Source organism: Trachemys scripta, chromosome 4, assembly GCF_013100865.1.
Source record: "Trachemys scripta elegans isolate TJP31775 chromosome 4, CAS_Tse_1.0, whole genome shotgun sequence".
NCBI lineage: Eukaryota > Metazoa > Chordata > Testudines > Emydidae > Trachemys > Trachemys scripta.
In genome coordinates, this window is record NC_048301.1 from 20,177,022 (window position 1) to 20,191,577 (window position 14,556).

Here is a 14,556-nt window from a genome sequence, read left to right on the forward strand (position 1 = left end):
TTTCACGATTCCAGTCGACACCCAATCTCAGGAGATATTCTCCTTTGAGTGGGAGGACAACAGAAGGGTTAAAAAGCAACTTTGTTGCACGGTATTGGCCCAGGGATTTAAAAATTCCCCCACTCTTTTCGGCCAGGCTCTGGCCAGAGACTTGGAGGAGTGGAATAATTCGGACAGAGTCCTCCTCCTGAAATACGTAGATGACTTGCTAATTGCTGCTGTGGGTCCCCTCAGGACATTTTTGGGCATGGCAGGCTTCTGCAGAATATGGATCCCAGAGTACAGACTGTGGGCTAAACCTCTGTATGAATGTTTTAAGAAAGCGGATCATGACCCTTTTCACTGGTCCCCAGAAGCGAACAGGGCATTTAAAATCTTAAAAAGGAAGTTGATGGAAGCCCCAGCCCTGGGTCTGCCAGATCTCTCTAAGCCGTTCCAACTGTATGTGCATGAAAGAAAAGGGGTAGCCCTGGGAGTGCTTACTCAGTTATTAGGCACCTGGAAATGTCCTGTGGCATATTTCTCTAAACAACTGGATCAAGTTGCAAAGGGGTGGCCAGCATGCTTGTGGGCAGTCGCAGCCACTGCCCTAGTGCTTGGGGAAGCTGAAAAACTGACACTGGGAGGAACTGTGCAAGTGTATATTCCCCATATGGTCCAAGCCCTGCTGGACACGAAGGGTGGTCTCTGGCTCACCCAGGCTCGGGTTGCTCGGTACCAGGCAAAACTGTTAGAGAACCCTGAAGTTACCCTGCAAACCTGTCCCTCCCTTAATCCAGCTACCCTGCTACCAGAGACAGAAAAGCAGGAACATGACTGTCTGGAAATCATAGATGCCCAATACTCCAGCCGCCCACATTTAAAAGATCAACCGCTCCCAAATGCTGACTTGGAATGGTATACCGTTGGCAGTAGTGCCGTTGTGGATGGGCAAAGGAGGACGGGTTATGCTGTTGTGACACTCCATGATACCGTGGAAGCTGAGAGTTTACCTGCTGGGACATCTGCCCAGCTTGCTGAACTAGTGGCCCTGACTCGTGCACTCGAGCTGGCAAAAAACAAATGGGTTAATATCTTTACTGACTCAAAGTATGCTTTTGGGGTATTGCATGCCCACGCTGGTCTGTGGAAGCAAAGGGGAATGCTGACAGCCAAGGCTCCCCGGTTAAGCATGGGTCTCAAATTCTCCGGCTTTTAGAAGCGGTACAACTCCCCTCAGCAGTAGCAGTGGTGCATTGCAAAGCCCATCAAAAGGAAGATCAAGATGTTACCAAGGGCAATGCCAGAGCAGACAGGGAAGCCAAGCGCACTGCTACCCTGAAATCACCAACAGAGGAGAATGCCCAAATGCATGCCCTCATCCCATCAGTAGGTGAGCTTGCAGCCCCTCATGATGACAGAAACCTGGCTGACAGGCTCGGTCTCCAGGAAAAGGAGGGATGGCTTTATTCCACAGAGGGAAAAATCCTCCTGCCCAAGGGCCTGATCCGACCAGTGTTGCAAAAACTTCATCAAACCACTCATGCAGGCAGAGAGGCTCTTACCCAGCTTATGAATAAATATTTTCTAACTTCTGGACTTAAACCCCTAGCATCCCAGGTACAGGCTGAATGTTTAATCTGCCAAAAGAATAACCCTCGACCAGGAGTAGCAGCATTGCCAGCCACTCTGAAACCTACCCCAGGCCCAGGATTGGTGTGGCAAATAGACTTTACTGAGTTTCCCCGGACCCAAGGGTACAGGTACCTCCTCGTCTTGGTGGATCGATTCAGCGGATGGCCCGAAGCCTTCCCATGTCATAACAACACTGCCAAAACTCTTAAATTTGTCAAGGAGATCATTCCCCGCTTCAGACTTCCCCAGTGGATGGAATCTGATAACGGAACACACTTCACATCTCAAGTGGTTCAAAAGGTATCAAGTGCCTTGCACATCCCCTGGAAGCTCCACACACCATGGTGACCACAAGCCAGTGGAGTCACGGAATGCACAAATCAGACACTCAAGCAACACCTCTCAAAGGTCTGTCAGGAGGCCTCTCTTAGGTGGCCTGATGCTTTGCCCCTTGTGTTACTCCGCATTCGTGCTCTTCCCAAGGGCACGTTAGGGCTTAGTCCCTTTGAAATTATGTTTGGAAGGGCATGGCCTCTGAATGGTACACCAGTTCTGGCAGGAGAGTGGGAAATGGGGTGTGGATTCTTGTCTCAGTACATGTGCTCTCTGTCTGCTGTTCTTTCTTCACTTCACAGATACACCAAAGATTCACAGCCTCTTCTGCTGGATACCCCGGTCCACTCCCTGCAACCTGGTGACTCCGTTCTCATTCAGACCTGGAAGGACGAGCCTCTCCAAGAGAAGTGGAAGGGACCCCACACCGTCCTGCTAGTCTCCCACACGGCAGCAAAGGTCGAAGGGCACAAGAACTGGATTCATCACTCTCGACTGAAAGCTGGGAATGCCTGGTGATCTCTTTGAACAGCCACAACGCACTCTCCACGAAAACCCTGAGCATTGGTTCTATCTATTCACAGAAGGCCGACCTAGCCTATGGTCCTGGTCCTTTTATTTTTTTATTTGTTTGGTGTCACTGATTTTTATCTTCTGGGCATTTGGGTTGTTGTAATCACAATATGGGTTCAGGTTTAGGGTCTCTCACAACATTCCTTTTTGTCACAGAAGCAATCCTTCTGTTACCTACTGTTTCACCCACATCGTATGCAGGATGGGGAGCCATCCCTGCAGATATGGCTACCAATACCTATGAGGCCCTAAAAATTGCCTTTGCCCGTGAGTTCAATCTCTCCCACTGTTGGATATGTGCCCAAACTCCCCACCATTCAGCTGGATTGCCCTGGAGAGTAGTTCCCCAAAATTGGACAGACTTTTGTCAAAGGTGGATGGTTACCAGCAGCAGCACCTCTGACAATTTAAGTTTGCGATCCAACTTGTACCGCGGAAGCTCCGTATGGCCTACACAATGTCTCTTGGAATACCCACTATAGTAGCACTCTTAAGCCCCAGCCCATTCGTTTACGCTCTCCACCCACTGGTCTCATATGTTTTCAGCAAGCCAGTACAAGTAATCATACCTGGTTTGCCGGCATTAGTACGTGTAGATTTTATATTGGTCCTGGTATAAGTCTCACTATCCCTGTACTAAATGCCACCGATTGGCAAACTGGCACTGCATTTTTTGCCCTTTCCTCACAAGCCACCCTACGGGACCTACAAGGTAACAATGGAAAGGTTAGTTATGGTGAAGCATTCTGGGTTTGTGGTAATAGTGCCTACAAATGGCTTCCTCATGGTTGGCATGATAGCTGTTATAAAGGCTATCTCGCTCCTCCCCTCCGTGTTCTAATCCAGGCTCCCTCAGGTCGCCCTAGGTACTATCGGTCCTTGGGAGCTACCATTGAACCCATCGGTGAGGGAGACAGGTTTGGAATGATATTCATCCCTACTTATGGGGTGGGACGGCTAACCCAACTCTACAGGTGACTTTCTAAATTTCTCACCCAGTTTGCCAATGATACCCTGGCCATAGAAAAAGGCATAAGCTCCGAGCTGTACCAGCTTCGATTGCTGGCCCTGCAAAACCGCCAGGCCCTAGATTATGTGTTAGCCTCACAGGGCGGGGTCTGTGCCTTTATTGGAGAAGAATATTGTACCTATGTCCCAGAGTTTTCACAGAATATTAACAAGCACATCTTGTCAGCCGAACAGGCCTTGAACCAGTGGAAGGCCCAGGAAGGGGAACCCACTATTTTTGATTCCCTTTGGGGTTGGTTACCTGGTCTAGGGGGACTAGGGGGGAGGCATTGTTCGCCTCCTGCTCACAGGTGTTGTGATATGTTTTGTTCTTTTTCTTTTGCTCGCTTGCTGTAAAGTGCTCACACATAAGATTTGTACCTTCCATTCCCCAGAAGTTCCTTTGTACCCTCTCATTGATGATCCCAATTGCATGGAACTTAATCGCATTTTGTCTTTAAAGTATGAGAAAACTCTGCCAAAGGTTTGTTGAGTGTTCTCAAAGGAGGAATTTGTTGATGTCACTAGGCATAGCTACCAGGTAACTCGGGGGGGGGGGGGGGGGAAGGCCATAAGTGCCAATGAAACCCCCCTGCTCTGGGTCTATGTGAGCTAAAGCAACTCCATCTCGTAAACTTTAACCAGCCTCAATGCTAACCAGCCTAAAAGCAGAATATGTAACGGTCAGCTTTTTTAGCAGACAGCTGCAGTTTCGCTCACACTAGCAAAAGCAATAGTGATAAGGAAGAAAGGGGGGGGAGAAGGGGGGAAGTCTACTACGCCTAAGCTTGCAAGGCCATAGATAAATATGCAGACGAGAACTTTTCTAACACGCCACAATGTAGTGCCTGCTGTAACTGCTGTCGGGAAGGGAGGGGTAGAGGGGAAGACAGAACAAAAGCTTACACAAACAGCTTGAAATATAAAATGGGAAACTTGCTTGTATTTGTTGCGCTTCTGATTTGAGACATGCTGGTCTCCTGAGTGCCTTTTCGAGATCTCGAATAAACTTGATTTGCTTCTCCACCCTGGGGGTGTCTATTGGTGCGACTCACACCAGGCAACGAACACCCTGTTGCCCCCCTCAGGCCCTCTGGGCCGGCAACAACACTGGGGAACCCCTCTGGATGGCCAACAAATCGCTTTGAGGGCTTGGAGCCCTTTTTCCTTGAGCCTTTTGGCAACTCTATCCCCTTTGAAGTTGAAGGTTCTGGGGATGATCTGGGATTGGCACAGAGTCCCATGGCAGCTGAAGTGCCTTCTCATTAGGAGTAGTTTTAACTTCAGCTCCCGGTTTTCACAAGACCTTGGCTTTAGCTGCAGGTAGAGGGAACGTTTCTGAGGGACAAAGGATTCCCCCAGGAACTGGTGCGTGTCCGGAATCGACTCCTTGCAGGAGAGGTATCTCTTGAAGCCAGGAGAACTGTGCATGCCCCTGGGACGTCAAGGGACAATTACCCTCTAGCAGTGAAGAATGCAGAAGAGATGTTCTTTCCTCTTTCTTCTCCCCCCCTTTTTTTTTTTAAATTGAAAGATGTTAGAATGCCTTCCAGTGGTCTGTCCATTGCGCAGACCACCGTTACTTGAACTAATGGATTAACTAATAGCAATAGCAGGCTGTCATCCTGTGTGTGGACCAGCACCCGAGGAAGATTAAACATTTTGCCAGTGGATTTCACAAACCGTTGATGACAGCAAAGGAATGGTGAGACTCAGGAATCTTAGGTTCCATTCCAGGCTGTGAAGGGGAGGGTGGTCTCACTGTCAGAGAACCTTATGGCTGTTCTGTTTAGACTCCCCTCCTCCAACGCTTCACCCCTTCATTACCATCCCCTCAAACCTGTCCTTGTCCCAGTCTTGCCTTTCTCTCACCCTTAGTTCCTTGTCCCAGTCCCATTGATCTTGCCAACCCAGTCCCAGTCTCCACTCCTCAGGCTTCTTGTCCCAGTCTCCTTACCTAGTCAGTCCTAGTCTCTGCCTCAAGAATCCCTGTCCAAGTCCCAGTCTTCCTCCACAACTCCCAGTCACTTTCTCCCCGACTCCTTGTTCCCATTCTCCTTGCCCAGCCAGTTTCAGTTCTCCCTCTCCCAGCTCCTCATCCCATCCATCTCTCCATCCCTACCCCACAGCCTCCAGTCATCAATCAGCTCCCACACATTTTCCCCAATACCACTGGCTCCCTGTCCCTTTTCTCTTTTGTTATCCAATCTCAATCATCCACCAAGGAACTAAAATACCTCCCAAGTAACTTTTACATTCTGTGTAGGATGACAGAGGGAAGGACAGTAGGATGCACTTGCTGACTGAAGGATACCTATGCAGATAATCAACTGTCACCACCTCATTCAATTATACTTTTCCTTGGTATCAGCTATTCAAAGAAACACCTTGTGGGAGCCTATGTCAATCTTTACCCCCATAGATGAAGGACAGCTTGGGATGCCAGGAGATGGCTTTTATCTTTGTTCAGAACAAGTCTGTATGAATCCAGAAATTTTGTTAATCTCCAGAAATTTTGTTAATCTCCAGAAATTTTGCTATGCTTTAGCTATGGAGCGAGCTCTGATTAGAATATCTATTTCCTTTCCTACCTCAGAGCTGCTACCAACACTACCATGATGTGTCTGGATACTCTGGGCTGGCTGCAAGTCCAAGAGTACGAGCTGTAATCAAGTGTTGGTCTCTTAAGCACAGTGAAGATACACCTGTGAGCTGCTAAGATGCAATATGAAGATATGCTTATTTCAAATCTATGGGGGTCAGAGTCTCCTCTTTGTTGATAATTGCTTGTGTTGACCTGAAAGTCTCAATCATAAAGGTGTATCATCACATAGCTTAAATGGTTCATGTCTAATGTTGCTATCCACCACATGTAAGCATTTTTCCACAGGACAAAGGCTAGGTCTATACTACCCGCCTGAATCGGCAGGTAGAAATCGACCTCTCGGGGATCGATTTATCGCGTCCCATCGGGACGCGACAATCGATCCCCGAATCGGCGCTCTTACTCCACCAGCGGAGGTGGTAGTAAGCGCCGCCGACAGAAAGCCGCAGAAGTCGATTTTGCCGCCGTCCTCACAACGGGGTAAGTCGGCTGCGATACGTCGAATTCAGCTACGCTATTCACGTAGCTGAATTTGCGTATCTTAAATCGACTCCCCCCTGTAGTGTAGATGTACCCTAAGATTCCTCTAACAGAGTTACTTAAGTTATTATGCCTTAAAGACATACCAATTGTTTTTACCTCTTCCACAACAACATCCACAAGCAGCAAAACTATTTCAAGTGTCAGACACATTTCACAACCACCATCACTACCTAACTCATATACAGCAGAGTAGGTCAATCTTAATTTTTTCTCTCTTTTCCTTGTTACCTTTAAAGAAAATCTGTAAGAGATTCCCTGCTGCTGGGGGAGTGGAAAGGGGTGGAAATCTCACTGTCAAAGTTATTATATAATACAGGCAGTGATAAAGGCCTTTTTCAATCAGTGATGGGAGGGACCAAAGTAGGGAAATGCAGGTGAAGTACATATAGGATACACAAATTCCTAATTACAATATAGAATACTCACCATATTTTACATCTGGAACTGTTACAGAGCTCTCAGCCATATTTGTAGACAGAATAATCTAGTTCAAGTCCAAAAAGAGAAAAAAATATGCAAAGAAAAGTTCACCCATCTATATTAATATATGTATTTATATAACTTTCCTTGGTGGGTAGGAAAAATCGTTAATGAAATAGAAATATTATATTTGTGTTTGTGCTCTCTGCCATTTTCCAAAGTGATTTTCATCAGTATTGTGTCTAGACAATAAAAGGTGTCACAGCACTTAGATTTTATTTTTCTAGTGCTTAAAAAAATAAACCAAAGAGTGCTATAGTAAAAAAAGTTTTGGAAATAGTTGTTGTAACTTCACAGTACATGTATATTTTATGTTTTTAATTGTACTTCTTCAATAATCTAATAGCACTAGAAATCAAGAAGCTAACAAACATAGGGCTTGATCCAGCATGGAGAATTATTGACACCCAGGAGCAGGAATCCACATCTGCAGTTCACTTTGCAGGAACAGGGCAATATACAATAATTTGTTTAAATATAACTTCAAGTCTATTGTAGCCCCTTTCCATTTTTTTCAGCTGTGGCCAGTGATAACAGCCACAGTTATACATTAATTGAAGAAAGCTTTTCTGACCTACCAGAAAAGTGATCAGTTTCTAACTTGAACAAAGCTGGATCGCCTTTCTACAGTTGTAGGAGAGGAATAAAATTAAAGAATTAAAGTTGACTTATGTTTGATTAAGGATATATGTGTGTTGTAAAGAAGGCCCCAATCAGCAAATAAAAGAAGGCCATGAGAATAAGTAGTGTAACATGTAATGTGGGAAGGATGTATGGTTTCCAAAGTAACTAATAAAACAAAGAACTGCAGTAACAAGACAAAGAAAAATTGTCTTAAAAGAAAGAATCCCGAACCTTCCCACTGTTCTGCTGAAAGGCAAAGAGTGGGGGAGAAGATAAGAAAGGAGGCTGTAAAACTTATCTGGATTAAGACTGGAAATAAGGGTGAATTGTCTCAAATTGGATTTTAGCTGAAGTCAGTGATTGGCAAGGACATCACTTGTTTGTTAAAGGATATAAAAAGTACACTCTTAAAGCAGTTCATTGCTAATACCTGCCTGACCACATTGGAGCCAACCAATATGGGTCTAAGCAACCTTGGGTTTAGTCCATTTGTAAGTATAAAGCCTTTGGATTTAATAAAGGAATTTATGCTTAAATTAGTGTTTGGTGGTTTCCCATATCAATATTAATAATTTGAAATATTAGTAATAATTCCACTAACAACGATCCTAGCCTGAGCAGCTAATGTTGCCTATGGCCAAAACTATCTACTTCTTTGAATTAAGCCATGTTTCAATACTTGCTTACCTTTCTGTAACCAGGAACTGGAGTCAAAAACACATTATTCTGTTCTTCTAAAGTCACACTTGAATGGAGCAGATATACTTGCAACCTAGAGGAAATGCATCACTGTAACATCTATATAGTGATTCACAGTAGTCAGGGCCATACTTACCCCGAAGTATCTTTTGGGACTACAACTCACATAGCTGAAGGATTAATGTTAAAATACTCAACAGAAATTTAATGAAATTAAAACAGAAATGTACATATGAAAATATTTTACCACGTGTTACTCATTTTAACTTACCTTTTGTGAATCATGCTTGTGAGAAGTTCATGCAGGTAATTCATTTCAGCCAAACCTAGGGGGGAATAAACAGCTGAGTTAAATTAAACATTTTGATGCTCACCCTAAACCAAAGTAGTTAATGATTTTATTCTAAAATGTATTCTCATTTCTGCTTAATTCCTAATTCTGTTTCTATTTCTTTATCCCTTTTCATATACAATTACAACAAATAGGTTAAATAGCGAAGATGCAATGAAAAGTGACTATAAAATTACATTACAAATAAAATAAACACACACCTACACTTACTATACGTGGGACTAGCAGTACTACCCCATAATTAAAGTTGCCTGACACTACACATTATATTTTTTCCCCATGAGAAAGCTATATTTAAAGAAAATTAAAGTTGCAAAGTCAATCACTGAAAATCCAGAACGTGCCAGAATTAAATGTTGCTGTTGTACTGCCATCTTTAATTGGATGATCACATAATATTTTTCCACAGGACCTCTGCCTTGTATAGTGCATAGGAGAAACAGTGCTCACTGAATGGGTAGCTATTCAATATTTCTTTTTATCCTCACTAATGTTCGGCTCCATTCCTTATTCACACCACATCATCCAAACCCTACATTGAATACTGAATTATTAGTTTCCATATGGGCTTTTCTTTGACCCTCATATCCATAGTGACTCAGTGCCTCACAAACTTAGATATAAATTCATTGTCTTAGCCCCTGTGAGCTAGGGAGGTATCCTCATTTTACAGATGAGGAACTGAAGAATAGAGATAAAGTCCAAAACTGTCAAGTGCCCACTAATTTGGGGTGCCCAAACTGAGATGTCCAGGCCCTGATTTTTCGACGTTCTTAGCACTTATACCACTTTATATATTCAAGCACAGCTCCCATTTACTTCAGTTGATACTGCTCAGCACTACAGCAAATCAAGCCCTAGGTGTCTTAAGTCGGCAGGAATGGCATAGTATTTACCAGAGGTGTTTTTTACAAGGTAAAATTGTGGTTTTTACCACCTCATGAAAAACTAGTTAGTTCCAGTTTAAGGCATTTTCTATTTTAAAAGCCATTTGATTTATGCATACCACATTACACTTCGTTTTAGTTACATATTCAAATTATGGTTACATAATGCAGTAGATTCATAGATTAATTTAGGGTTGTACAAATAAAAAGTAAAACTGCAGAGGGTATATGTAATTATAATACTGAACACTGGAATATCTGTATACATTTTTGGTTTGGTATTTTCTCCAAGTAGTATTACATGTTATGACTCATATTTCAGTTTTCAATATTATATAAACAAAAGTCAAGAAAATCTGATTACATAAAAAGAACAATAATGCAAAGTTGTGGGCTTGAAGCATTGGTTAAGTAATCAGAAGCATGCAGAGTTGCCGACTACCAGTCCAGGTGCATTTGGCCATGCAGCATTCTGTAGCAGAAGATCAACTTTCATGTAGTGGATACAGTGAGCCTATACCTTGGTTTTGAATGGATGTATCCAAACTTTGAAAATATTTGTTCTGTGCTTGCTGGATACTGATGCAATTATTTTTCCCAGTTTAAAACAGGTTTAAAACAGGTTCAGTATTTACCAGCATCCTCTCCGAAACTAGTTTTTCCTCGAAAATTGCCAACCCTGCAAGTTGGGTGCCCATAAAATAGGGTACTATAATAGGAACTCTGGATTCTATCCCTGCCCCTGCCACAGTTACCCAGGGTGACACTCAACTGCCATAACCACAAGACCCTCCTTTTTCTCTACCTGCATTCTCTGGGCTCATGCATAATTCACTTTCCAACTTCTGCAACAAATGAGTCAGGGGTCCTATGTACAGCATCTTCATTTACTACACAATCCAGAGATTGAAATCTTTTGAATCGCAGTGTCCTGTGGGCCATGCCTGTGCTGCACATGTCCTCGTGCGTCCTCATCTGAGGGGGCAAAGGGCAGAGTGGCCCCAACCACCCATCCCCAGTCTCTCACTAATTCAGAGTCACAGAACAGAGAAATCCCCCAAAAATGGGGATTCAAGCCGAGTTGTGGGACCCACAGTGACGACATCTTGAAGAACCACAGTTCCTGTAAAGGTAAGTAACCGTTCTCTCTTCTCAGTGTGAATCCCACTCTAGCTGACTGACAAGCAGCACTGCATCTGGCAAGTAAAATTCAGGAGTCCTGACTGACCTAACTGAACAGAGATTGTAATAGTGCTCACCCAAACTTGGCATCTGATCTTGCAGTTAGGTCAAGGACATAGCATTTAACAACAGTCAGAGAGTTACTCCATGTGGCTGTCTTAGAGTTTTCAGATATGGGAGGTTTCTGCTCTAGAGGAGTGAGCATTAACATTGAATGGGAGAGGTATAACCAACTGTTTGGTAGCAGATTGTTATGCATTACATAATCCATTTTGATATCCTCTGAGAGGAGATGACTTTCGAAGCACCAGAAATGGCCATGAAGCGCTGCGAAGACAGTCTGAAAGGCTCTCCTCTTACCCAGGGAAAAGGGAATCGCTTAATCTAGGCCTAATGTCTCTACCTTCGATCACTCTCCTGTAGCCATCTGGCCCGACCCAGTCACAGTATCCTGCTCTGTAGTTTTACAAACATTCTTCCATGTATTTCATGTTATAGTAGTCTCAGATAACGACTCAGCACATGTAATTCGATTTAAGAACATGTTCACTGCAGATTTGACAAAACACAAAGAAGGTACCAATGTGAGATTTCTAAAGGTAGCTACAGCACTCGACGCAAGGTTTAAGAATCTGAAGTGCCTTCCAAAATCTCAGAGGGACGTAGGGTGACCAGATGTCCCGATTTTATAGGGACAGTCCCGATTTTTAGGTCTTTTTCTTAAATAGGCTCCTATTACCTCCCATCTCCTGTCCCGATTTTTCACACTTGCTGTCTGGTCACCCTAGTCAAGGACAAGTTTTGCAGCATGCTTTCAGAAATCTTAAAAGAGCAACACTCCGATGCGGAAACTACAGAAGCCAAACCATCAAGAAGGAAAATCAACTTTCTGTTGGTGGCATCTGACTCAAATGATGAAAATGAAAATATATCAGTCCACACTGCTTTGGATCATTATCGAGCAGAACCCATCATCAGCATGGACGCATGTCCTCTGGAATGGTGGTCGAAGCATGAAGGGGCATACGAATGTTTAGCATATCTGGCATGTAAATACCTTCCAACACTGGGTACAACACGCCATGCAAATTCCTGTTCTCACTTTCAGGTGACATTGTAAATAAGAAGCAGGCAGCATTATCTCCCATAAATGTAAACAAACTTGTTTGTCTTAGAACCATAGAATATTAGGGTTGGAAGAGACCTCAGGGAGTCATCTAGTCCAATCCCCTGCTCAAAGCAGGACCAACATCAACATCAAAGCCACGGCTTTGTCAAGCTGGGCCTTAAAACCTCTAAGGATGGAGATTCCACCACCTCCCCAAGTAACCCATTCCAGTGCTTCACCACCCTCCTAATGAAATAGTGTTTCCTAATATCCAACCAAGACCTCCCCCACTGCAACTTGATACCACTGCTTCTTGTTCTGTCATCTCCCAACACTGAGAACAGCCGAGCTACATTCTCTTTGAACCCCCTGTCAGGTAGTCGAAGGCTGCTATCAAATCCCCTCCTCACTCTTCTCTTCTGCAGACGAAATAACCCTAGTTCCCTCAGCCTCTCCTCATAAGTCATGTGCCCCAGCCCCCTAATCATTTTCATTGCCCTCCACTGGACTCTCCAATTTGTCCACATCCCTTCTGTAGTGGGGGACCAAAACTGGATGCAATATTCCAGATGTGGCCTCACCAGTGCCGAATAGAGGGGAATAATCACTTCCCTCGATCTGCTAGCAATGCTCCTACTAATACAGCCCAATATGCCATTCGCCTTCCTGGCAACAAGGGCACACTGCTGACTCATATCCAGCTTCTTGTCCACTGTAATCCCCAGGTCCTTTTCTGCAGTACTGCTGACTAGCCAGTCGGTCCCCAGCCTGTAGCGATCTATGGGATTCTTCCTTCCTAAGTGCAGGACCCTGCACTTGTGCTTGTTGAACCTCATCAGATTTCTTTTGGCCAAATCCTCCAATTTGTCTAGGTCACTGTGGACCCTAGCGATTGGCTAAACAAGAAGGACAGAGTTCACTTGTAGGCTCTAAAGTTTTACACAGTTTTATTTTTGAGTGCAGTTACATAAAAAAATTATTTTACATTTGCAAGTACATTTGAGGTAAACTGAAAAATATTTTTTTTTACAGTGCAAATATTAGTAAAAAAAATAATATAAACTGAGCACTGTATACTTTGTATTCTGTGTCATAATTGAAATCAATATATTTGAAAATGTAGAAAACATCCGAAATATTTAAATGGTATTCTATTGTTTAACAGTGCGATTAAAACTGCAATTAATCACAATTATTTTTTTAATCTCGTGATTAATCACAATTAATATTTTTAATCATTTGACAGCCCTACATGAATTACTTGACACAAGGCTTTTGTTTGGTAGTAGTTATACAACTAGATTCATACTTTTGGAAAGGCTAATAGGCGAGTTTAAGTTTTTCCAACTTAAATTGGTTCTTCAAAACACAGCCAATACAGCCTCTTGTTCATTCATGAAGTGCTGTGTGGTCCCTCCCTTACACATTATTTATTAAATGCTTAAAATGTGCCAAGCAACATACAGAAAAAAAATGACGCTTAGCTCCTACTTCACGGATCTTGATGAAGGCTGGATATGAGGCACTACTCACCATACAGTCATATGAAGGAACTGTGTAACCATATAGAATGCAGAAACTGAATGCAGAATTTCAAGTATGACATGATTCAGTATTTAACCCAGTAGCTGAAAAAAACACATTGGGCGGGGCAGGGGGGCAGTGGCAGGGTTGGTATCTTTTGCTATACTGCAACTTTATTTGAAAATTCTAAGATTAGAATAGAGTATTTTACAACAAAGGGCACTTTTTTATTTGCTGCCATGTTCATACAGGGTTGGGGTAAAATGAAGACTGATATATGTACAGATGTTCATGTTATCAATTACAGGAAGAGTGATGTCAGAGAAAAAAAGATGTAATTTCAATACACGCTAACAAGCTGCATCCCGTCACCAAAACCACAACAAGAAAATGTCAGCACCCACCTGGCAGAAACACCAACACACTGCCACGCTCGGACATAAGGCCCAAATTTTTGTTCTCCCTAATATTAAAAATATATTTTAATTAATTTCATACTTCACTAACCTCAACCTATTATGTTTCAGTTCCCTAAAAACAGTTTATCTTGTAAGAGTAACAAAAGTGCACTTTTCCTATAAGTTGTGCTATTTAAGTTCACTGAAGAGACATGATACAAAACATTACCTAAAGCTATATTTTCCATAAAACATGTACATAAATACTGAAAGCAAATCTGCTCCATGGTCTTTAGAACTATGTCACATGCAGAAGTACTCCTGTTTCCCTTGCATTAAAATTGTGTTATATAAAAATCTCTCTCTGATATCACGACTTGAGAATTAATACAGTATTAACATCATTTAGTTAAAATTTGTGAAGCCCAAACTTTAAAAAAATGCTATATTAGATAGCTCTAACAAAAGTTTTTCCTATTATAAGCAGCATGTAACAGTAAGGAAAATTGCAAAGCTCATTATAATGAGCTACAACTGAATTAGTCAGTTTTACAATAGCAAACAAATGGAATCCTTTCACTTCATAAGCACTGGTAAGTTAAGCCATGACATGAACTGCTAGAGAC

General features: G+C 42.9%; 1 protein-coding gene across 3 annotated transcripts in view; it reads right to left on the bottom strand.

Annotated features, from left to right (window-relative positions):
- The window catches only part of TDRD9 (tudor domain containing 9), a 162,821-nt gene that overhangs the window by 73,234 nt on the left and 75,031 nt on the right, over nucleotides 1-14,556 (bottom strand). For all 3 annotated transcript variants that reach the window (XM_034768443.1, XM_034768442.1, XM_034768444.1), the window contains exons 9-12: nucleotides 13,937-13,995; nucleotides 8,751-8,805; nucleotides 8,468-8,552; nucleotides 7,103-7,160 (exon numbers count right to left, since the gene is read on the bottom strand). In XM_034768443.1, coding sequence (XP_034624334.1) covers nucleotides 7,103-7,160; nucleotides 8,468-8,552; nucleotides 8,751-8,805; nucleotides 13,937-13,995 — 257 coding nt within the window. The remainder of the gene's footprint in view (nucleotides 1-7,102; nucleotides 7,161-8,467; nucleotides 8,553-8,750; nucleotides 8,806-13,936; nucleotides 13,996-14,556) is intronic.